General features: G+C 43.0%; 1 protein-coding gene across 1 annotated transcript in view; it reads left to right on the top strand.

The window, feature by feature from the left end:
* The first annotated feature begins 1,291 nt into the window (after positions 1–1,291).
* Positions 1,292–26,481, top strand: part of LOC122815091 (RNA helicase Mov10l1-like) — a 1,410,002-nt gene continuing 1,384,812 nt past the window's right edge. The window contains exon 1 of the mRNA XM_044087332.1: positions 1,292–1,384. Coding sequence (XP_043943267.1) covers positions 1,303–1,384 — 82 coding nt within the window. The 5' untranslated portion in view covers positions 1,292–1,302. The remainder of the gene's footprint in view (positions 1,385–26,481) is intronic.

Below are 26,481 nucleotides of genomic sequence, written 5' to 3'. Positions count from 1 at the left end.
TATCCAAATTGTGTATTGTGGTTACCCAGGTTCCAAATATACCAAAAGAAGGGGGAGAAAACAAGTACTTTGGCTGTCTCTAATAAAAGAAATTGATAAAGTACTTTCTTCTTAGTCTCATAGGAGCTGGTCAGGAAAGGACCTAAGGTAATAATTACGGCAACAATAAATTACAAGAAGTGAATTGGAGAAAATGTAGCCAAGGCCAAGAGAATGATGCTTCTCTTCAGAAGAAGGTCTGACACCAAGGTTACAGATTTATATAGCTGCTCTGTACTGTATTGGTGAGACCACAGCTGCAATACACTGTCCGGTAGGGTAAGCCAAAGGATGATTAAGAGAATGGAAAGAAGGTTGTACTAGAAGAAGTTAAACAGTATACAATTACATTCTGTCAAAACAAGAAGGGTAGGCAGGGTCATTACAAGAGTCCTTAAAGAAGTGTTAGGAGCATATGAAGGAAATAATCTAAGCATAGTGAAAGAAAGGGAGAGCTGAGATTTTCATAGAAGGCATCAAGCTGAGTCTGGATGTTGAGACTATGAAAAGTATAGTTGGAACATTGAATGGGCTCCTTGCAGGTAGATGTAGAGCAAAAACACAAACATTCATGCAGAGGTGGAAGGGATGGAATGTAGGGATAGGAAGAGGGTGTGGAAGGGATGGAATGATACGGATAGAAAGGGAGTGTGGAAGGGATGGACTGTAGGGATAGGAAGGGGGTGGAAGAGGTGGAATGTAGTTATAGGAAGGGTGTGGAAGAGATGGAATGTAGGGATGGGAAGGGGGTGTGGAAGAGATGGAACTTGGGGTTAGGAAGGGGACTAGAAGGGATGGAACATAGGGATAGGAAGGGGGATGGAAGGGATAGAACATAGGGATAAGAAGGGGTGGAACAGATGGAACATAGTGATAAGAAGGAGGTGGAAGAGATGGAATGTAGGGATAGGAAGGGTGTGTGGAAGAGTTGGAATGTAGGGATAGGAAGGGAGTGTGGAAGAGATGAACTGTAGGGATACAAAACAGAGGAGAGCCAGCCTCCAAATGCCAGATGAAATGTCTGACACAGTAGGTATAATGCATGTTTCTTTCTGCAGATGATGTGTATTTGTATGTATTTGTGTACTTCTGCATAGCCCCAAGTTTTATAAATTTCTTTTCACTGCTGTTGCTAATAGAAACACTGAAGGAGTGTACTAATGCTGTAGTGTTGTTAATGTTGAAATGCTACAAGTAAGGAAGAGATGCAATTCATTGTACTGGATACAAAGTAATTAACCTTTTCTTTTTCAGAAAATTACAATGTTGGCTTTATTAAGTAAAATTGGCTCATTTCTGTGGAGAAGAGCAGATGATGAACAACATGATGAAAATGATAACAAAGGTAATGCTTAAGGAGTACCACAAATGTTGTAGTAAGTCTGGAAATTTGTTTACACTTTGGTTCTTAAGGTTTACTGATTTGTACAGCAGACAGCACATAATGTTTTGTATCGTACATGAGTGATGGTGTGTGTGTGTTTGTGTGTAAACATGTAGCTGCATGCACATATGCACATACACATCTTTGTGTATCAGTATCAAATATCTTTCAAGAATCATATTAGTGCACACTAAGGAAAGTAGTCATCCAAGAATTGTGGCAAAGAGTAAAAGATTAAATTAAATGGAAAAGGTTATTGTTTTAATTTTCTTTAGTAGGATACCATGTTAATAACGTTTCATCTTTGCATATTTTTGTGGAGAGGTAAGTTCATGCTTTTAAATTTTTCCTTCATTTCATCTGCTTTGGTCCATTTCCCACTCCTCCCACTTTTTTTGCCTTTTTGTATGGCCTGGTTCCTTTATTACCCTTTTATTTTTGTCAGAATAGCTACATATGCATACAGTCTCCTCTGAGTGCTTCTGTAACTAAACACTTTGTAATGGGTGTTGAGTAAAGTGGACTGCAATTTCTACATTTATTACTTACTCTTTAACACAATACCTCGAAGGAGCAGCACATTGAATTACAAATTACATGGGATGGAACTGTTTCATCTCTGATTATTTTGCCCTATATAACTGTATTTTGCCAGCAGCTCCATTGCATATTGATTTGTGTGTTGATGTTGCACCTCTGTTGTAATTTTAATGAATACTCTAACTTAGTTGAGATTAATGAAAGCCAGTGTCAGGCACTAATTAACAGCAGTATTTTAATTTGAAAGTTTAAATCATGAGGCAGACCAAAACTCAGGAAGCTTATGGATAGTTCTGTTATCAGCTTGATTTATTGTGTAAAGTATACTACCTTGATACTTAGGTAATATTGCAGATACATCTACCTGGAGGTCTTAAGGATCCACAAACCCATACAGTTTATTTCATAATGTGAGTGTATTCTGAAGGCTGAGCATGCCCTGTATGCATCGAGTAGTATTATGTTAGTTTTCGGACAGCAGATGTAATGAATACCTTCATTCTATCATTGAGTACTAGTTCAGTGTTCTGAGTAGTAAGTATTTGTTACATCTAGCTCATCTAGCTCTCCTGTCACTTTATACTAGTTTAGCTTTCTGAATAATAAGTATCTGTTACTGCTGACTCCCTGTCACAGAGTACTAGTCTAGTATTCTGTATATTAAGTATTTGTTACTGTTGCCTCTCCTGTCACTGAGTACTAGTTCAGCATTCTCAGTATTAAGTATTTGTTACTGCTGACTTGTCTGTTACTAAGTGCTAGTTTAGTAATCTGAACAGTATTTGTTACCACTGACTCTGTCACTAAATACTAGTTCAGTATTCTGAACAGTGTTTGTTACTGCTGATTCTCCAGTCATTGAGTAGTAGTTCAGCATTCTCAGTATTAAGTATTCGTTACTACTGACTGTCAAGAATAGTAACTTTTTTCTGAAAATTATGCAGTTCCTGTGAATACCTGAGTGTGAAAATGTAGTCAAACTGTGTTTCATCAGATGAGGAGAAATGTTCCTTTCTCCAAAGAGCAGTTACTTCTGAGTTGATTGCATTAAATAAGGAGGTATGGAGGGTGAAGTCCTCTGCATGGGTGATGCTTGGGGGCTTTGTCACCTAAGTAAAAGCAGAGTTTGAATTCTGCTTCTGAATCATGTTTTTTCATGTTCAGGTAGAATTCAGACTGACATTTTCAGAATTGTCAGAGCCCAACTCATGTCAGTGCCTAACTCATATTAGAGCCCAACTCGTGTCAGAGACCGACTCGTATCAGAGCCCGACTCGTACTGCTGTTTTGATCTGGTGACACCAGAACACAGGTTGTTTGAAGGTCATTGAAGAATGCTGCGGCATACATTTGGTAAACATCTGATAGACTGTTTCATACGGAACTGTCATCAGCAGTAATGGTTGAAGAATTCTTACTTGTACATAGTTAAGTGGGATCACACAATTGCACTTCTCTTTCTATTCACCTTTTCTGTAGTCTTCCAGCAACAGGAATTAATTTTTTCAAAAGAGGAACACTGTTTACTTTTTCCCGTTAATTTTCAGTTTGGATTACAATCTCTGTATCTCTTTCATGTAGTAATATTCAGTGTTGTTAGAAAAATGAATAAAAGATGGCCATGCTGGCTTTGTGGGTGGGTGAAAAAAGGGAATAATGTAGTGCTTTTTAGTAGTCCAAAGAAACTTCTTAATAAATTGGAACCTGTGTTCTGAGAGACAGCCTTACCAGACTATCTGCAAATATACAGAGCTGAGTATAGTTTTCTTTATTATATAGTTTAATTGTTAGATATCTGTTGTCTCACTGTTCTGAGAGTCTGATTTGCAAATATACAGAGCTGAGTATAGTTTTCTTTATTATATAGTTTAATTGTTAGATATCTGTTGTCTCACTGTTCTGAGAGTCTGATCTGCAAATATACAGAGCTGAGTATATTTTTTGGTTTTATAGTTTATACTATTAGTGGTTGCTCAAATCTCTGCTGAAACTGTCTTCCCACCCCCCACCCCCATTTTCTGTCTTGTCTTTAGCTGATATAACTGTTTTTTATAGCTTGTGTGTTACCTAACTCAAGGTTCCCTTAATTTGACCTGTTAATAACAGCCTGCATTTAAATTGGAACCTGTGTTCTGAGAGACAGCCTTACAAGACTATCTGCAAATATACAGAGCTGAGTATAGTTTTCTTTATTATCATAGGTTCATAGGTTAGTACTAGGCTAACTGCTCCTGTGGGCCGTTTTAAGCCTAGCCAATTACTCCATGTGAGAATCAAACCCTGCATCTTGTGTCTGTAAGGTGAACACCTTAACCATTACACCAACCATAGAGTTTAATTGTTGCTTAGATATCTGTTGTCTCACTGTTCTGAGAGTCTGATCTGCAAATATACAGAGCTGAGTATATTTTTTTGGTTTTATAGTTTACACTATTAGTGGTTGCTCAAATCTCTGCTGAAACTGTCTTCCCCACCCCCTTCTCCCTGTTTTTGGTTTGTAGTTTAAATTTGGTGGCTTTTGCAGTGCCCGCCCCACTGTAGATTTGATCTAGGACACTCCCCCAGTCCCATCTCTTTACCGCATTCTACCTAATAAACCCATGTGAGAGTGTTCAATCTCGCCGTTTGTTCTTACACATGGGTTCGGAGCCGATCCTCGGCTCCGTGTCGGCCGCTTGCAAGCTCTGCACTGAGAAGAAGCTCGAGATCACCTAATACCCACAATCCCCCTCTGCCTTTACCTCAGATCTAGTTTGCCGCTGCAGCGTTCGCATCACTGGGTCGAGCTCGAGCACCTAAGATAAGATTAAGATATTTTTTCTTGGTACTTTTATCTTATAAGGTTATTTAGTGAATTTTTGTGTGTGTGTGGTAAGGTTGAGGGAATCTCGGTACCTTTAAGTTGTTAAAACTTATCTAGAGTTCTCTTCGGGGCCTACCACCGCTTTCTTGGATTAGACAACCGGATTGCCTAATATTACTGGATTTGACAATATTACAGGACTAGACTATTTTACGGGATTTCACTTTTTTCTCCTTTATAGTGACATGTCTGAAAAGGCTAAATCGGGGTTTAAGCGTTGCCAATGTGGGCAAAAAATGTCAGTAACTGACAATCATAGTTCCTGCGTCTACTGTCTTGGCCCTCTCCATCTGCAAGAAGACTGTTCTATTTGTCATTCTTTCAGTGGGAGGGTCATGACAGATAGGCGCAGGAAACTAATGGATAGAGGTTTGTTAAAACCTTCCTTTCAGGGGGCTCTGGATGCTTCTGACCAGGTATCCAAGTCCTCGAAGGAATCGAAGACGTCGGAGCCCAAGTCATCGGCTCCGAGCTCTTCAGCTAAAGTTAGATCACCGGTTCCACAGACTTCGGGGCCGAGTGTTCAACTGTTCTCAGTTTCCGAGCCTCGAGTCTTGGAACCAGTGATGGAGCTCCCTCCCCCGACACTGTTGAGGTCGTCTCCGTCTTCGGTTCCTTCGACCCGTTCTTCCAAGCCCCTCTCCGACATCGATGTGGACCGTGTGGTGCAGAAATTATTGGAGCATATGGCCCTATCCAAACTTATATCGGTTTCAACCCAATTGGTGTCGAAACTTGAAGGCCTTCCATTATCTAAATCCCTTCCTCCTCCGAGACCTGTCCAGTCTTTGGAGCCGGAAGAGGTTGATCTACTGATTGTGGAGCCCTCGGTGCCAGAACCGTCCTTTTCTCGGTCGGCTCCGTTCACCTCGACTCCGTCGGATCCGGTACCGAGTCTCGAGCCGACGATCCATCCTTGGTTCGGGGCGAGAGTCGAACCGATGTTTTGGTTCCGACTCTTCCTCTCGGGGCCTCGGCGCAGATCGATTCGGCTCCGTCCTCGGGGTCGATGCCCTTGGTGCCTGTTTCGGGGATTCTTCCCATTTCTTCGGAACCGGGAGATTCCTCGACTCGGGACCCGGGGGCCTTCGATCTCATGAGGAAGGTGTTGTCTACCCAGACAACCACATCAGTAGAAGCAGCCTCTCCTCCCCATAAAGGACCGTTATCTTCCTCTGCACCAATGGCCACATCCAAGCGTCGAGCACCGGTGTCTCAGCCACCCCTGGAGGGTGCCCCCTCTTCCTCGGAGGCTTCTTCGGATGCTCCCCCCGAAGAAGTCCCTAGGAAAAGATTGTGCAAGAGGAGACACTTAGATTCTCCACAAGAATCTTTGACATCCGATACTGACTTGGATGAGTCAGAAGGGTCCCCAAAGTCACCTTCAGAAGATGTCTCCTTTTCTGACATCTTGGAGATCCTAAAACAGAGAGGTGATTGGCAGTCCCTTCCCCCTTCTGAGGATGAGTCAGTCTTGCTGAAGGCATTCGGTGCTCGCCCTTCCTCCTCCTGGGTCACTCCGCCCTTCGATGAATTAATGGAGTTGATTGCTCGAAGGGCGTGGGAGACACCTGACATGATGGAACCAGTCCCTAGGAAGCCTAATAAGTACATCACTGCACCCCAAGACAAGGCTTACCTCACAAAGGGAGTTCCAGTGGACGCCATGGTGGTGGCAGCGGCCACGAAAAAGGAGATGTCGGAATCTTCCTCATCTGTCCATCCGCCTAACAAAGATTCTAGGACTATGGACAGATACGGGAAGCGCATTTTTAGTTCAGCGGCTTTTTCTATGCGATCCCTGAACTATTTGACCCATTTTACACGTTTACAGAGGGATCTAATCAAAGAGTTGGGAGATACCCTCCAGGGTACTACAGATGCTGCGGTCTCAGAGAAAGTTACAGCACATCTCAATACCCTTACATCCATTGTTAACTCATCCATGAGGCTGATATCATACGCAGCCGAAGGATCGAGTAGGGCAGTAGCTTCAGCGATTGCTCTTCGCAGGCAATCCTGGATGCGCTTATGTTCATTTGCGGAAGCCTTCAAGTCTTCCTTTACTAACGCCCCATTTGATGGTGCCACTCTCTTTGGCCCCAAAGTAAAGGAGACCCTTACCCGGTGTGAACAGGAGGGAAAGACTCTGTCTGCTGTCGGAGTCCGTTTTTCCACCCCTTCCAGACCGTACCCCAAAGGGCAACGTGGTGGGAAAATGTGGTTTCGAAAACCCCAAGGATCTTTCCCAGGCACACAGTGTGATGCTCCCTCTAGAGGCAGAGAAGGGGGCAGAGGTGGAAGACGCCGCCCTGGCGGCAGAGGGGGTCCGCAAAACCAAGGTGACAGGGATACACCCCCTGGAAAACCTTTCCAGCACTCCTGAGAGGAGGCCCGACTGTCCTGCTCTGGAGGCAGTCGGGGGTCGCTTAGCTTTATAACCTCAGGCCTGGCAAAATATTACTACAGACAACTGGGTAAAAAGCGTTGTTACCAGAGGTTACAGAATACCATTCCTATCCACCCCCATTCCAAAGAGAAAACTCCCAGATGTACCGCCCCATCTGCGAGACCCAGCAGCTATAGAAATTTCAAAGCTGCTAGAAAAAGAGTCATCCAACCAGTCCCAGCGGACCAAATAGGATTCGGAACTTACTCAAGGTTCTTTTTAGTTCCAAAGAAGACAGGGGACTGGAGGCCTATTCTGGACCCAAGCAACCTCAACACCTTTGTCAAGAAAGAAAAGTTCCGAATGGTCACGCTTCAATCGATCCTTCCATTCTTACAGAAGGACGACTGGATGTGCTCAATAGATCTGAAGGACGCATACTACCACATCAAAATGGCCAGGGCGTCCAGGGATCATTTGCTTCGGCTGGGAGCCAGTCACTATCAGTTTCGAGCCCTGCCCTTTGGTCTGACCTCAGCCCCCAGGGTTTTCACCAAATGCATGGCAGTGGTAGCGTCTCATTTGAGACGCTTACGATTCCAGGTGTTTCCGTATCTGGACGACTGGCTCCTTTCTGCCACCACCCGGCGTCAACTGATACAGGCCAGGGATTACACCCTACAACTTTGTGTTCACCTCGAAATTTCCGTAAATTTCGAAAAATCTTTACTACAGCCATCACAGCATATCTTATTCATAGGAGCGGAATTAGATACGCATCATTTAATTCTAAAGCTACCTCCAGAAAGGATAGTCTCACTTCAAAGCCACATATCTCTCCTTCTGTCGTCCAAAAAGTCCCCAGCAAAACTGGTTCTGAAGGTCTTGGGTCTCATGGCAGCTTCTCTCACTGCGATATCATTGGGAAGACTGCACATGAGAGTCCTACAATGGCTACTGTTTGCACAATGGTCGTTCCAACAGCTACCTCTGACACACGAAATTCTGATTACAAAAACATGCAAATCACACCTAACCTGGTGGCTTCAGACTTGCAACCTTTCCAGCGGAAGACCATTTGTGCTACCCACGCCGTCAGCGACGATAACCACGGACGCTTCCCTGATAGGGTGGGGGGGCATCTTTCAGGGACAGACAGTCCAAGGCGAATGGACCAATTTGGAGTACAATCTGCACATCAATGTTCTGGAGTTGAGGGCAGTGTTTTTAGCGTTGAAACACTTTGCTCCCCTTCTTCCTCTAGGAACTATTGCAGTTCAGACAGACAACATGTCTGTAGTCTGGTACATAAACAAGCAATGGGGAACCAGGTCTTATCAAATATGCAGAGAGACCATGAGAATTTGGCAATGGGCGGAGTCCACGGGTCGCTTTCTGATCGCAACGCACATCCTGGGGTCATCCAACGTCATAGCCGACAGGCTGAGCAGAACAATTCTGTTACCTCACGAGTGGTCCCTCAAGCAGTCAATTGCGAAGACGATATTTCGCAAGTGGGGCCAGCCTTCCTGCGATCTCTTTGCGTCTCCAATGAACGCCAAATGCAGGAGCTACTTTGCCCTATTACCCCCTGCAGGGGAAGTCCCCAGGGACGCGCTGGTGCACGATTGGCCCCCGGGTCTCCTGTACGCTTTTCCTCCCTTTCCCCTGATTGCAAAGTTTCTACAGAAAGCCAACAACCTTCAGAGGACGATAATCCTCATTGCACCATTCTGGCCTCGTCAAATTTGGTTCCCCTTTCTATTGCAACACCGCATTCGGGGACCTTGGATTCTGGACCCAGAGCCAGATCTACTGACTCACTCGTCAGGAGTTCCTCACCCATCTCTCGAATCACTCCATCTAGCAGCTTGGCTGCTCCACTTTCTAGCCAGGTCTGACTCTCTTACGCCGGCAGTTCAGAATATATTAGTGGCTTCTCATAAAGCTTCCACTACAAAGACCTACACCAGTAAATGGAAGCGTTTCGTCTTCTGGGCGAATTCTCATCATTTGGACCCTGTTATAGCTCCGTTAAACAAGATTTTGGAGTTTTTGACAGAATTGTTCCATGAAGGAGCTTCTCCTGCCACTTTAAGAGTACAATTGGCTGCCATTTCCAACTTTCATGTGGAAGAATGTGGTGCCTGTTATGGCTCACAGACTTTGTAAGGCTTTTTTAAAAGGATCCTTTCATATTAGACCACCAGTGAGAACTCCTACATCTCCTTGGAATCTCAACCTCTTACTTTCTAAATTGATGTTGCCCCCTTTTGAGCCAGCCTCTGTTTGCCCATTGAAGTTTTTATCGTGGAAGACTCTCTTCTTGGTAGCCATTACATCTGCTAGGCGGGTGTCTGAGCTTCAGGCTCTTTCTATTAAACACCCTTATTTGATTTTCCACTCTGACAGAGTATCTCTTCGCACTAATCCATCCTTTCTTCCCAAAGTTTGCTCTACCAATAACATTAATCAGTCCATTGAATTACCCACCTTTTTCAAAAATCACACTAATAAGTTAGAGTATATGTTGCACAAATTGGATGTCCACAGACAACTCAGGTTTTATTTGGATAGAACAAAAGATCACAGGAAATCTGATCAACTATTTGTAGCTTTTGCTGACAGCAGGAAAGGTGTAGCGGTTACTAAACAAACTCTTTCCAAATGGCTAACTGATTGTATCATATACGTTTATGAGTCTTCTAATCAAACCTTATCGGTCAAACCTAAAGGACATTCTACAAGATCAGTGTCTACATCCTTGGCTCACGCTCGCCTACCATTAGACACGATTTGTGCAGCTGCTACTTGGGCTAAACCGCATACATTTATCTCTCATTACAAAGTGGACAGGGTTTCTAGGGATAGGGCAACCTTTGGTTCCACTGTGCTCAAGAACGTTCTCCCGTGAGTTCCTCAGGAACATGGAGCTAGGGACGCTACCCATGTGTAAGAACAAACGGCGAGATTGAACACTCTCACATATAGAAGTTATGTCCTTACCATAACGTTCCATGTGGAGTGTTCCATCTCGCCTTTGTTCTTACATTCCCACCCTCCCACCCTCAGGAAGAACGTTCGATTTGGTGCCTGGTCTGGAGTATTCTGCTGCATTTGCAGTAATTGTATTTGTATGATACACTTGTGTATATATATGTATATATATGTATATAGATGATCTTTGATTGTGTAAATTTTGGTATGAGTGTGCTCTCTCTGGCTGCTGGTTTGCTTGCAAACTAGATCTGAGGTAAAGGCAGAGGGGGATTGTGGGTATTAGGTGATCTCGAGCTTCTTCTCGATGCAGAGCTTGCAGCGACACGGAGCCGAGGATCGGCTCCGAACCCATGTGTAAGAACAAAGGCGAGATGAACACTCCACATGGAACGTTATGGTAAGGACATAACTTCTATTTTCTGCATTTGCTTTTAGTCCTTTTTAATTTAATTGCATTTTTCAAACTGTGTGTGGTGTAATATTGCTACATACTCAAGTGTGCTAGCTTGCACTGCATGTGAATTGTTTTTACTACTATTTTTGCTACTTTTCTGTAAAAAAAAAAAAAAAACTGTAAGCCTGTTTCCTACCTTTCCTGTAACTAGTGTTCCAGATACAGATTTGCTGTATCCTGGACTGTTTGTAAGCTTCTGAGCCCCCCAAGCCTTTCTGTGTTGGAGGGAAGCCTTCTAGGTTATCAGTGGGAGTGGTAAGCATTAGGTAACCTGTCTACCACATAAGGAGTGGTTCTGGCCCAGAATTTGTAATTATTGGCCGTTTGGGCAATCTTCCATCTCTCTCAACTTTCTGATTTGAAAGCCTGCATTTGCACTTGTTTCTGTCCTGTAACTCTTCTAGTGCAGATACGGATTCTTGGTTTTAGCACTTAAATTTGCTTATTCATACTCAGCACTTGTTCAGAACTTGTAAGCACTAAATAAGCTACTAATTACTATAGCACTCAATCTTCCTCATTACCTAAAGGAAAACAGTTTTTGTACTTTTCTCACTGGCGTTGAGAAAAACAGCTCTTGTACTCACTTTCCTCACTTATCTAGAGGAAAATAGTTTTTTATTCAGGCATGTCCAAGGGTCAGCTCCCAGCGTTCTCCCCTGTCTATCTGATGAATCTGGGCATCTTGAGGCAATGTAGAAATTGCCTCATGTACACAGACAACCCTCTCCTCCTACCACCCAACACTACAACCTGTGAGAGATGCACTTATCTAGCCAAACTGGAGGTAAAGCTCTCACCAACCAAGACTGAACCAGACAGTCATGAGGAGAAGGTAAACATTTGCACCACACCACACTTATCACATAGTCTCACTACGTCTACACCACCAAAATCAACACATAGAAACTCAAAAACATTTGCAGAGGCTCTCAATAATAATCTGCCTAAGCAACAGAGACCTCCAAAGCAGAAACACAAGCAACTTCCATCCCCACAACACAACCCAAATGACACATAGCCCACAGATTCAGTGTGCCACTCAAACACAGCCAATAAGGCAAAACAACATACCCAACACACTAGTCATAGGTGACTCTATAGTCAGGCACACTGATGTCCCACTCACCAGGCTAAACAAGGAGAAGGTTACTGTCAGCTGCCTGTCGGGTGCCAGGATCCGCCACAGAGCCCACGCACTCAGGTCACTCCACAACAAGTACAAATATGACTCTGTCATTGTCCATGTTGGTGTGAATGACCTGAGATGTACCTCCCTGGACTACATGAAAAGAGATATGGAAGAGCTCTGCGATCTTGTAGCCCAGGCAGGTATGACCCTAGCCCTGAGTAGCATTCTGCCATCGCCCAGAATGATACCGCAGTGCAAGGACAAAATGATTTCAACAATTGGCTAAGCTTCTGGTATCATTCAAAGGGGATCCAGTATCTGTCTGCTTGGGATGACATGGTCGACGGACCACGATGCTTTGCCACAGATGGCCTGCACCTGTCGCCCCTAGGATTCCGGATACTGGCTAAGGCTCTTGCTGCCCCTATAGTGCCTTTTTTAGGCAGGGTTCAAGTAACAAAGTCACTACCATAACAGGAACAGGTAAGCAAAAACTGCGGGTAATGCTACTCAATGCTAGAAGTCTAAATTTCAAAATGCACTCACTCGAGGCACTCCTTAAAATGGAGAACATCGATATCTGTGCAGTGACTGAGACCTGGTTCAAGGCTCCAGAGAGCACCCCTGCACTACCAGGCTATAACCCATACCACACTTTTCGGCCATCTAACCTGGACCGAAACACCAAAGGTGGGGGTGTGTCCATATTCATTAAGGATATCCACACCTCCAGGATAGTTGCTCAGCATAATGCATCCGAGGTTATCCAAGTGCAACTAACTCTTGGCAAAACTGCAATCCAAATTGTAGCTTGCTACAGATCCCCCAGCATGCCCCAGGATTCCCACTCCTCTTTTCTTCATGTACTGGAAAATATTGGGGTTCAACCAAACACCCTAATAATGGGCAACTTCAACTACCCCACCATTAACTGGGAAAACTACTCATGTACTAACTCCGTAGCGCAACGCTTTCTGGAATTCATAAACTCCAATGCCCTAGATCAACTTATCCACCCCCCCACCAAGGGGGCAACAATATCCTAGACCTAGTCATTACCAACATGAGTGACCGGTGTTCCACACCTGAATTCAACTCCTCATTGGTCCAATCCGACCATAACCTACTCACCCTTGATATCCACATCCCACCTCCACCCCCCCATTAAGGAAACCACAGTAAGAAATTTCTCCAAAGCCATCTTCATGCTTCTTAAGACAGAAGTAGTGAACTTCATGACACCCATGCAGATGGACAATACAGTTACAACTGCTGAATCCTACACAAATGCGCTCTGTAAGCACCTACATGAGTGCATGGATCGTGCTATCCCAAACAGAACCAAAATGCTATCCTCCAGAAAAAGAAAGCCAATCTGGTGGTCCCCTGCCATAAACAAACTGTACAACAGAAGGAAGAAACTGTTGCAAAAGAGAGTAAAATTCCATGAGTGGATGAGCTCCCTGGTCAGTCTCAGTAAGAAGCTGAGATCCCTTATAAGATCCTCCAAAGCTAGCTATGAAAATAAAATTGCCACTAATTCCAAGGACAACCACAAAGCATTCTATAGCTATGTCAAGAATCTCAATGGCAACACCCAGATCTGCTCTGAGTTACAGCACAAAGGCATGAAAATTACAGAACCAACTGATATTGCCAACATCCTGGCAGGTTCAGTGCTAACTTTACCCCCCACCCCCTAAAGGGCCCATATCTATACAGGGAGAATGCAGAGTCCCTGTAATCACAACTACGCAGGTGAAAGCTGCACTCTCTAAAGCCAAAAACACAGCATCCATGGGACTAGACAACATCCCAGGCTGCGTTTTACATGAACTTCAGAATGAACTGGCTCCCATCTTAAGCACCATGTTCAATAATAGCCTCGCATCAGGCTTTGTGCCCACTGAATGGTGCACAGCAACAGTTATCCCACTCCATAAAGGGGGAGCCACCACTGATCCCGGGAACTATAGACCTATTAGCCTGACGAGCCTGGTCTGCAAAGCCATGGAACGTATCATCATGGAACTCATAAACAAAGACATTGGTAACCTCCAAACTCTGGATCCCACCCAGTTCGGGCTTGTGAAAGGCAGATCATGCCTCCTGTACCTGATCGACTTGTTTGAGGCAGTCACCAAAGCCGTAGATGAGGGTAAAGTGGTTCACACAGCCTATCTTGACCTTGCCAAGGCTTTCAACACCATCCCCCATTCTGGAATTATAGCTAAACCCAATAAACTAGGCATAAATCCCTACGTCACAAGATGGGTTGCCAACTGGCTCACTGACAGAACCCACACTGTAAAAGTTGCAGACTCCAAATCTGACCTCAAACCAGTGACAAGTGGAGTACCACAGGGTTCCATCCTGGGACCGCACCTGTTTGGTATCTACTTCTCTGAAGTACAGGCTAACAGAGAAGGCCTCTGGCTAATGAAGTTCGCAGATGACTGCAAACTAGGAGACATAGTCAAGTCCCGAAATGATGTGAACATCCTACAGAAGGGCCTGTCTGAGACAGATGCCTTGTGTCAGAGCCATGGCCTCAAGCTCAGTGCCAAAAAGTGCAGTGTCATCCCCTTTGGTAAAAACTCTGTACCCATGAACTACCACATAGGCAGCAATCTACTTAACACCGAATGCCTGATAAGAGCCCTTGGGACCCAGGTGGACAGTAGTCTCTCCTTTGATGGTCACATCGCCACAGTAGTCAGGAAGTCCTTCTACGTGGCACACCTCATCATAAAAGGGTTCTTGTCTAGGAAAAAAAGAGGTAATTGTTACCCTCTACTCATCACTCATTAGACACATTATAGAGTACAACGCCCCTTTGGAATGTACCTCACAAGACATCTGCAGCAGCTGGAAAGGCAACAGAAGTACCTCACAAAGAGGATTACTGGACTCAAACAAATGCCCTACACTGACAGCCTCAAAAAACTCCAGCTTTACTCCATAGCATATCGCCTACTCAGAGGTGATCTCTGCCTAACATATAAAGCTATGTCAAACCCAGAGCTGCTGGACATGCTACACCTAAAGAAATCCCAATCCCTCCGAGCTACACGCTCTAGGGACCTAAACCTTGTCACCACAATAAACAGGACATGCTGGAGGGATAGATTCCTATCCCAGAGACTTCCCATACTCTGGAACAGGCTACCCATCTATGTCAAGCAAAGTTCTTCATTAGCACTCTTCAAGAAAAATCTTGATGAGTGGATGGGAAATAGGAAATACACCCCAGGGATCACTTCTGTGTCTCTGCTCATCAGTGGCACAGGAAAATAACTTTCTTGGGTGGCGTAAGCCAGGGAACCTTGTTGGCTAGGCTTGCATAGGCCCTTGGGCCAATAGCCTAGTATCTACCTATGAACATATGAACCTATAAGCTTTCAGACCTGATGAGCCTATCGTTTGGAGCTGGCGAGTTGTTTTTGCAGAAAGTAGTGCTTAAAACCACTTCATAAAATATAGAAACAAGGCAGAATATGTGGGGATAACAGATAGCCTCTACAAACTAACAGCATAGTTCACCAAGTGATCTGGGGGGGGGGGGGCATGTATGTTATCGTGTGCCATGATGTTTAATGAGATAATATCCTTTGTAGAAAAAAAATAGAGAGGCCTACTTTTGAAAATAACCTCGCTCTATTCTGCAACTCTGTTTCTTGAGGATTCTGTTTATGCTATGTATAACACATTCAATTACTGTCCTGTCAACATAGGTAAGTCGCTGTAGGACACAGTGCAGTGTACTCTGCTGTCAACATAGGTAATTCGATGTAAGACACAGTACGATGTAGGATACTGACCTGTCTACATAGGTATGTTACTATACAACATAGAACGATGTCTGATACTGTCCTGTCAACATAGGTAAGTCACTGTAGGAGGACATAGAACAATGTAGAATACTGTCCTGTCTACATAGGTAAGTCACTGTAGGACACAGTATGATGTAGGATACTGTCCTGTCAACATAAGTAAGTCGCTGTAGGACACAGTACGATATAGGATACTGTCCTGTGTACATAGATAAGTCACTGTACAACATAGTACAATGTCTGATACTGTGCTGTCAACATAGGTAAGTCACTGTAGGACAAAGTACAATGTAGTATACTGTCCTGTCTACATAGGTGAGTTGCTGTAGGATACTCTCCTGTCAACATAGATAAGTCACTGTAGGACACAGTACGATGTAGGGTACTCTCCTGTCCACATAAGTAAGTCACTGTAGGACACAGTATGATGTAGGATACTCTTCTCTCCACATAGGTAAGTCACTGTAGGACACAGTACAATGTAGGATACTCTCCTGTCAACATAGGTAAGTCACTGTAGGACACAGTACAATCCTGTCCACATAGGTAAGTCACTGTAGGACACAGTACAATGTAGGATACTGTCCTGTCTACTTAGGTACATCATTGTAGGACACAGTACAATGTAGGATAAAGTCCTGTCTGCATAGGTAAGTCACTGTAGGACACAGTACGATGTAAGATACTGTCCTGTCTGCATAGGTAAGTCACTGTAGGACACAGTATTATGTAGGATACTGTCCTGTCTATATAGGTAAGTCGCTGTAGGACACAGTACGATGTAGGATACTGTCCTGTCCACATAGGTAAGTCACTGCAGGACAGAGTACGATGTAGGATACTGTCCTCTCCACATAGGTACATCACTGTAGGACACAGTACAATGTAGGATATTGTCCTGTCTGTATATGTAAGTCTCTGTTAGACACAGTATGATAAAGGATACCCTGTCTACATAGGTAAGTCGCTGTAGGACACAGTACGATGTAGGATACTGTCCTGTCTACATAGGTACATCACTGTGGGACACAGTACAGTGTAGAATACTGTCCTGTCTGCATAGGTAAGTCTGTGTAGGAGACAGTATGATGAGGGGTACTGCCCTGTCTGCATAGGTAAGTCACTGTAGGACACAGTACGATGTAGGAAACTGTGCTGTCTACATAGGTAAATCACTGTGGGACACAGTACAATGTAGGATACTGTCTTGTCTGCATAGGTAAGTCACTATAGGACACAGTACGATAAAGGATACTGCCCTGTCTACATAGGTAAATCGCTGTAGGACACAGTATGATGTAGGATACTGTCCTGTCTACATAGGTAAGTCACTGTAGGACACAGTATGATGTAGGATACTGTCTTGTCTACATAGGTAAGTCACTGTAGGACACAGTATGATGTAGGATACTGTCCTGTCTACATTGGTAAGTCACTGTAGGACAGAGTATGATGAGGGAAACTGCCCTGTTTACATAGGTAAGTCACTATAGGACACAGTACGATAAAGGATATTGCCCTGTCTACATAGGTAAGTCACTGTAGGACACAGTATGATGTAGGATACTGTCCTGTCCACATAGGTAAGTCACTGTAGGATGCAGTACGATGTAAGATATAGGTTCATAGGTTGGTACTAGGCTATCGGCCGTAGGGCCTGTACAAGCCTAGCCATAACAATTCCCTGGATATTTCTTCCCACAATATTTACTTTTCTGGACCCCTGTCTAACAGGGCGACTGACATGATCCCTGGGGTGAATTTCCTATCTCCCATCCAATCATCAAGGTTCCTTCTGAAGAGGGCCAATGAGGCGCTCTGCTTGACATATATGGGCAGTCTATTTCAGAGTCTGGGGAGTCTCTGGGTCAGGAACCTATCCCTCCAGCATGTTTTGTTCATTGTGATGACAAGATTTAGATCCCTGGAGCGTGTCGCTCTGAGGGATTGGGATTTCTTTAAGTGGAGCATGTCCAACAGCTCAGGGTTTGATATGGCCTTGTATGTTAAGCAGAGATTGACTCTGAGTAGACGATATGCAACAGAGTATAGCTGGAGTTTTTTTAGACGGTCAGCATATGGCATCTGCTGTTGTCCTGTCCACATAGGTAAGTCGCTGTAGGATACAGTATAATGTAGGGTACTGTCCTGTCTACATAGGTAAGTCACTGTAGGACACAGTACGATAAAAGTTACGGCCCTGTCTACATAGGTAAGTCGCTGTAGGACACAGTATGCTGTAGGATACTGTCCTGTCTACATAGGTACATCACTGTGGAACACAGAACATTGCAGGATACTGTCCTGTCTACATAGGTAAGTCACTGTAGGACACAGTACGATGTAGGATACTGTGCTGTCAACATAGGTCAGTCGCTGTAGGACACAGTACAATGTAGAATACTGTCCTGTCTACATAGGTAAGTCACTGTAGGGCACAATATGATATGGGATACTGCCCTGTCTACATAGGTAAGTCACTGTAGGGCACTGTACGATGTAAGATACTGTCCTCTCTACATAGGTAAGTCACTGTAGGGCACAGTACAGTGTAGGATACTGTCCTGTCTACATAGGTAAGTCGCTGAAGGACACAGTGCAGTTTAGGATATTTTCCTGTCAACATAGGTAAGTTGCTGTAGGACACCGTACAGTGTAGGATACTGACCTGTCTACATAGGTAAGTCACTGTAGGGCACAATACAATGTAGGATACTGTCCTGTCTGCATAGGTAAGTCACTGTAGGACACAGTATGATGAGGGATACTGCCCTGTCTACATAGGTAGGTCACTGTAGGACACGGTACGATGTAGGATACTGTCCTGTCTACATAGGTACATCACTGTGGGACACAGTACAATGTATGATACTGTCCTGTCTGCATAGGTAAGTCACTGTAGTGCACAGTACGATGTAGGATGCTGTCCTGTCTACATAGGTAAGTCACTGTAGGACACAGTATGATGAGGGATACTGCCCTGTCTACATAAGTAAGTCACTGTAGGACACAGTACGATAAAGGACACTGCCCTGTCTACATAGGTAAGTCGTTGTAGGACCCAGTACAATGCAGGATACTGTCCTCTCCACATAGGTAAGTCACTGTAGGACACAGTATGATGTGGGATACTGTCCTGTGTACATAGGTACATCAGTGCGGGACACAGTACAATGTAGGATACTGTTCTGTCTCCATAGGTAAGTCACTGTAGGACACAGTATGATGTGGGATACTGTCCTGTGTACATAGGTACATCACTGTGGGCACAGTACAATGTAGTATACTGTCCTGTCTCCATAGGTATGTCACTGTTGGACACAGTACGATGTAGGATACTGTCCTGTCTACATAGGTAAGTCACTGTAGGACACAGTACGATGTTGTATACTATCCTCTCCACATAGCTAAGTCACTGTAGGACACAGAATGATAAAGGATACTGTCCTGTCTGCATAGGTAAGTCACTGGAGGACACAGTATGATGAGGGATACTGCCCTGTCTATATAGGTAAGTCACTGTAGGACACAGTACGATGCAGGATACTGTCCTTTCTACATAGGTACATCATTGTGGGACACAGTACAATGTAGGATACTGTCCTGTCTGCATAGGTAAGTCACTGTAGGACACAGTACAATGTTGGATACTGTCCTCTCCACATAGGTAAGTCACTGTAGGACACAGAATGATAAAGGATACTGCCCTGTCTACATAGGTAAGTCGCTGTAGGGCAGAGTACGATGTAGGATACTGTCCTTTCTACATAGGTAAGTCACTGTAGGGCAGAGTACGATGTAGGATACTGTCCTTTCTACATAGGAGCATCACTGTGGGACACAGTACAATGTAGGATACTGTCCTGTCTGCATAGGTAAGTCACTGTAGGACACAGTACAATGTTGGATACTGTCCTCTCCACATAGGTAAGTCACTGTAGGACACAGAATGATAAAGGATACTGCCCTGTCTACATAGGTAAGTCGCTGTAGGGCAGAGTACGATGTAGGATACTGTCCTTTCTACATAGGTAAGTCACTGTAGGGCAGAGTACGATGTAGGATACTGTCCTTTCTACATAGGAGCATCACTGTGGGACACAGTACAATGTAGGATACTGTCCTGTCTGCATAGGTAAGTCACTGTAGGACACAGTACAATGTTGGATACTGTCCTCTCCACATAGGTAAGTCACTGTAGGACACAGAATGATAAAGGATACTGCCCTGTCTACATAGGTAAGTCGCTGTAGGGCAGAGTACGATGTAGGATACTGTCCTTTCTACATAGGTAAGTCACTGTAGGGCAGAGTACGATGTAGGATACTGTCCTTTCTACATAGCAGCATCACTGTGGGACACAGTACAATGTAGGATACTGTCCTGTCTGCATAGGTAAGTCACTGGAGGACACAGTATGATGAGGGATACTGCCCTGTCTATATAGGTAAGTCACTGTAGGACACAGTACGATGCAGGATACTGTCCTTTCTACATAGGTACATCATTGTGGGACACAGTACAATGTAGGATACTGTCCTGTCTGCATAGGTAAGTCACTGTAGGACACAGTACAATGTTGGATACTGTCCTCTCCACATAGGTAAGTCACTGTAGGACACAGAATGATAAAGGATACTGCCCTGTCTACATAGGTAAGTCGCTGTAGGGCAGAGTACGATGTAGGATACTGTCCTTTCTACATAGGTAAGTCACTGTAGGGCAGAGTACGATGTAGGATACTGTCCTTTCTACATAGGAGCATCACTGTGGGACACAGTACAATGTAGGATACTGTCCTGTCTGCATAGGTAAGTCACTGGAGGACACAGTATGATGAGGGATACTGCCCTGTCTATATAGGTAAGTCACTGTAGGACACAGAACGATGCAGGATACTGTCCTTTCTACATAGGTACATCATTGTGGGACACAGTATAATGTAGGATACTGTCCTGTCTGCATAGATAAGTCACTGTAGTACTACAATAGGGCCCCTATTATCCAAAGGTCGTATAATAATGTTATCATTCCTTTGAAGTTGTTTTAAAGCATGTTTTTGAGACTTTTCTTAAAGCTTTTGAGAACACTGTGTATAATGAACTTGACTTTAATAATGTAAGTGACAAGGATAATCTAAGTAGAGGTGAAAAACATGCTTTAAAACAACTTCAAAGGAATGATAACATTATTATACGACCTTTGGATAATAGGGGTCCTATTGTATTAATGGACTTTGACTAATACTTGACCGCTATGTCTGAAATGTTAGAAACTGATTCCTATGAACAGATATCTGTTGATATAGTACATGAAATACATAGAAACATCTATTTGACACTACAGGAATGCAAGAATATGGGGCTTATAACACAGGAAGTGTTTGAATATCTTCTTGTTGAACATCCTCTAATACCTAGGTTACATGGATTCCCTAAAATTCACAAGAACCCAACGCATCCCAAGTTTAGACCCATAGTGGCAGGTGCTGGATGGGTAACGGAACCCCTATCTATATATTTGGACCATGAGCTAAAAAACATTTTGTCCAAGTATATGTATGTATTTGAAGACATGGAGCATTTTCTGAAAGACTTGTATGATTTCACCATAGGGCTAGGTAGTCTAGAAGGTATAACATTAATTATCATGGATGTAGAAGCGTTATTTACCTGCATTCCTAATAATCAAGGATTATCCATGCTTAGGAAATTATTGATTAATGAGAATTCAGTGAATGTCACGAAGGTTGATTTTTTATGTTTATTATTGGAACAAGTAATAGAAAACAATGCATTCTTATTTTATGATAAATTCTTTAAACAAAGGAAAGGGATAGCAATGGGCACGAGTTGTACTAATACCTATGCTAACGTTGTCATGGTAGCATGGGAGCAAGACGTTTTATTGGAACATCCAAATATATTATTCTACGGACGATTTGTAGATGACCTTTTCCTGATTTGAAAGGTAACGAGGAATCCTTTGGACCTTTCTTTAACTGTATTAATTCAGTTAGTGCATTTTTAAAATTCACTATGGAATATTCGTATACTTCTATTAATTATTTGGATGTTACGGTATATATAGAAAATGATATATGCAAAACTAAGGTTTTTAGGAAACCCTGCTATAGACCAGCCTTTTCACACAGAGATAGCATGCATAATTCAGCATTATTTAAAAATATAATTAAAGAGATAGCATGCATAATTCAGCATTATTTAAAAATATAATTAAAGGGCAGCAATGAGGATTTCGAGGTATCGAGGTGTGCTGTGAAGACTCTGTATTGAATGACGAACTGAAAACGCTGAAGCAAGGCCTCCTAAATACAGGGTATGTTGAGGAAGAAGTGGCTAGAGCATACATGCAAGTGTCTAGACTAAGACAAAGTAGGGCTCAGCCTTATTATTCTAGCAGAGATGAAATATCAAGGAGACAAGATGGGTCTATGCAGAATGTAGCCATAACACTTCCTTACTGCAGTAATGTTGAGATGATACAGGAAGCAATAATAAATAATTGGCATATTCTCTTAATGGATGATACCACCAAGAATCTGGTAGGAAGCTATCCCACCTTTATATATAGTAATCGAAGGTGCCTTAAACAACAGCTATGTTATCGTGGAATAGGTATGACCCGAGAGAACGTGAATGGAATGGAGTTTACAGGCACTAAGAAATGTGGAAATTGTGCCCAATGTTTATCCATAGATGAGTCACGGTTCATTAGACATCCAGACACAGGCTATTTATGGGAACTAAGCAATAGTGGTACCTGTAATTCCTGAAATGTGGTATACGTTGCACATTGTAGAGTATGTTTTTGCTTTTATGTGGGTAAAACAAGTAGATCCCTGAGGGAGAGGATCAGGGACCATATTTATTGCACTGGAAGAAAACAAGAATACAGTGCCCTAGCTAAACATACATTGAACCAAGGGGCCAGTCATACCTTCCTTTTTCAGATTTTGCACATTCAAAAAGAAAACATACGATTGGGTGATATTGTGAATGAGACTGAAAATGCTGAGGTCAAATGGATTCTTAGGTTGGGTGCACACAGGGGCAGAGGGTTGAATGACAGAGTACCACTCAAACCCCTGCTTAAAGCCAGAGCTCTAAGGTAGTTATCGTAGTTCTTTATAATACACGTTATGATTTGTATATCATGATAGCTCGCTATAAGACATGTATCCCATTATTCTTTTTCACAGATACAACACTCATACCAAATAGTCGCTGATATATTGTTTATTAAACAGTTTATAGTTTTATTCATATATGTCTTCACATAGCTTTTATATATGTTTTGTAGGTTCATTATGAACTAAATGGTTTGATTTTGTATACACTCTATAGGACATATATAAATCTATGATATATATATATATATATATATATATATATATATATATATCATTTTTATCATACTTTTATGAGATGCTTGCACAGAATTTTTGTAATTTTTGTAATTGATTTGTTAATTTATCAATTTACTAATTAATGTTGATTGAATAATAAGTCTTTTTATCTCTCTCTCTCTCTCTCTATATATATATATATATATATATATATCTATATGGTTTCACTTGAAACCATCTAATCTACATTACGTCGAGTTACACACCATCGAGACCAGTACATCGTACACTCAAAGCAGCGAAAACAGAATCCGTCGAGTTACAAAACATCGAGTTTATAGCCATTAAAAACATCGATCAGCAACTTAAACTTGTTAGTTATACCACCGTGGTTTTAAATGTAGTAGATACGTACTGTATTGTAAAGAATATCTAGAGCGTTGTATACATCCGGTTCAAGAATGTATTTAACAGGTGTTGTAAATGCAATGAATTAAATTACAGCAGACTGCAATGGCGGAACACTCCACGTACTGCCCTGGTAATATAGGTACGTTATACCCTATTACCAAGTCCCAGCGGAAAAAAGATGTACTAACAATAGATGGATTTGTGTACAAATTAGAAAGAGCTATAGATGTGAAGAGGTATTGGTGTTGCAAGCAAAAGCATGTGAACAAGTGTAAGGGACGTTGTGTAGCACTATCAATGTCTGATGGTGAAAAGTTGTGTAAAAGTAATGCCCATAGCCATACCGGAGATCCTTCGGAAGTACAGCGTTATGAAATGTGTAGTTATTTAAAGGAGAAAGCAGTAATGTCCCGTGATACGCCGTGTTTAATAGTTGATGATGTTATGGCTACTAGTAGTTTAGGCAATGTTGCTAATCTGCCTAGCCGTAAGGCATTACTACAACAAGTTAATAGAGTTCGAAGAAGGAACAGTAAAGGCTCACATAGTGCTTCGGTGACACTTTCTAATATTAACATATCTGAGTTTGAGTTGAAGGAAGGTTCATTTATCAGCAAAAGATATGTTGATGAATCTACGGATATGACGGTTTTAGTTCTTAGTACAGTGAAAAACTTGTCTGATTTAAGCAGTTGTAGAATTTGGTTGATGGATGGTACATATTTCTTTAAGGGATTAATCTGTCGGCAATTATACAGTTTACACGGACTTGTGTGTTTAGGTCCTTATACTAGGACTCTTCCGTTGCTGTATGCACTTATGAGTAGGAAGTCTCTGAAAAGTTACAACATTATGTGGCATTGTATCCTAGCTATGTTGTCTGAGCACAACATTGTCCCTGTTGTTAAATATGTGCTATGTGACTTTGAAATAGCTGCCATAAAGAGTTTACGTATGAATCTAAATGGCATTATTCCTAAGGGATGTCTCTTCCATTTTAGCCAGAATATATGGCGAAAACTGCAGGTTTTAGGTTTGGCTGCATTATATAATAGATGCCACCAGTTCCAGCTATGTGTAAAATCACTTGTTGCATTGTCATTTCTATCAGAGGAGGATGTATTGCCTGCCTTTAATGTTTTGAAACAATCATTCCCTGAAGAAGGACAACCCTTGTTAAAGTACTTTGCAGAATGGTATTTATTAGGTAAACCTAGGAAATTTTCTACAAGAACTTCACCATTTATACGTTTCCCTCCGTTGTTTCCTAAAGAGTTTTGGAATGTGTCTCAACTTAATATGGAGTTTTTGCCTCGTACACAGAACAATATTGAAGGATGGCATCACCGTTTAAAGTGTTTCCTGGGATGCCGTGCTACTGATCTATCTGTCCTAATGTGCACTTTGGCCCAGGAGCAGAACAGAGTTGAGGAAGTACGTATTCGTATGGCAGGAGGGTGCCCTCCGTCTCCTAAGAGACGAAAGGTAGTTATCCGAGAGCAGCATCTTCAAACTGTGCTGCAAAGTAAGGAGTCATACGATACATTGGGCTACCTGCACACTATTGCTGGCTTGCTAAAGTTGTAAGCATACAAACTTGTACATATGTGTATAGGCAACATAGTGGTGTTGTCGTACTGTTTACTTCACAATTATTTTGTAATGTCGGTTTCAGTTATTCCTTTGCGTTCCTTCTTTATACGTACTGTGGACTTCGTGTTAATAATTTGGAATGTAACTTTTCAGTATTTGGATTCCGAGTGGAAAACTTTAGGATGTTATGTGATCCTATCTCGCCTACATTCTGACTGATGGGTTCGGAGCCGATCCCTCGGCTCCGACTCGGCACGCTTATGCCAAAGAGCGAAGTCTCTTATTGGCTGAGCTTACTATATCCCAGAATGCACCACTACCAATCCCCCAGATCTCGTTTGCCGCTAACAAGCGAAGACGTGGTCTCGAGCTTGGCTGAGCTAAGTAGTGTATTTTTCACTAACTTTCTGTCAGGATTTTCTTTAAAATTCAACAAAAAGCTGTTTTAACAGCTATCTAGTGGTTTTTGTGCTTGAATGAGTTTTTTCCTTGGTAAAATATTGTGTAGTGACTGTGTTTTGACAGACTAGAGGTCCCATCGGAGTTGAAGGGCCTTCCCCTGTCAGTTCGTTGTTGGCTAATTCCTGTTATTTTTAAGGTTATTGGATCTACTTCTTTTGGTGTTGTGTTAGTCCTTATTAAAAGGACAGAAAAGTAAAAAAGAAGAAGAGAGAGCAAGGAAAATTCTATAGTGTTAGTCAGTGTGTTTCTTGTGTTTCTTCTTGGCTAGTTTTCTGTGTTTGGATTGCCATAATGTCACAGGCTCCTAGGCCTTCAGGATTTAAAAGTGCACTAAGTGCAGTTTTAAGATGACGATCACAGACGACCACTCTCTCTGTGTATACTGTTTGGCCGCCAAACATTTGCAGGAGTCCTGCAGCGTGTGTCACGCGTTTTCCTCGAGGGTCCTCCAAGAGAGGAAAAATAAACTTATTTTGAAAGGCCTTATCAAACCCTCTTTTGAAGAAGCTTTAGCATCCTCTCCTTCTCCTGCTAAAAAGAAAAGGGCGTCGGCTCCGACCAGTCCGCCGGACCCGACCGCCAAAAGACATAGGCAGGCTTCTCCTTCGGCTCCACGGACTTCGGAGCCGAGGGTGGAACGGTCTGCCTCGATGCCTCCAGTCTCGACTCCTCTGGTCTCGGAGCCGACGGCTGGGGCATCGAGAGGCGGGTCACCTTCATCGGCTCCACTGACCTCGGAGCCGATGAAGGTTGTCCGCTCAGACATTTCCTCCTCGGCGCCGAAGTCCTCTTCGGCACGATGGAAATTGGGTTGGACACTCCCTTGGCGCCGATAGTTATCGAGTCGCCTCGGAGCCGGTCCCTTAGTCCCGTGGAGCCGTTGGAGAGACCTACTCGGACCCGTTCTGTCTCTTCCAGGTCATCAAGGATGTCAGATTCGGACATAGACAGGGTGCTCCAAAGACTGTTCCAGTCCCCAGTCTTTCAAAAATTTGTTTCGCTCAGACCCAAT

The sequence above is a fragment of the Protopterus annectens genome, chromosome 11.part0 (genome assembly GCF_019279795.1).
Source record: "Protopterus annectens isolate FY-2018-M chromosome 11.part0, PAN1.0, whole genome shotgun sequence".
Taxonomy (NCBI): Eukaryota; Metazoa; Chordata; order Ceratodontiformes; family Protopteridae; genus Protopterus; species Protopterus annectens.
Note: the sequence above shows the minus strand (reverse complement) of the source record. Positions and strands in the feature narration are given on the sequence as shown.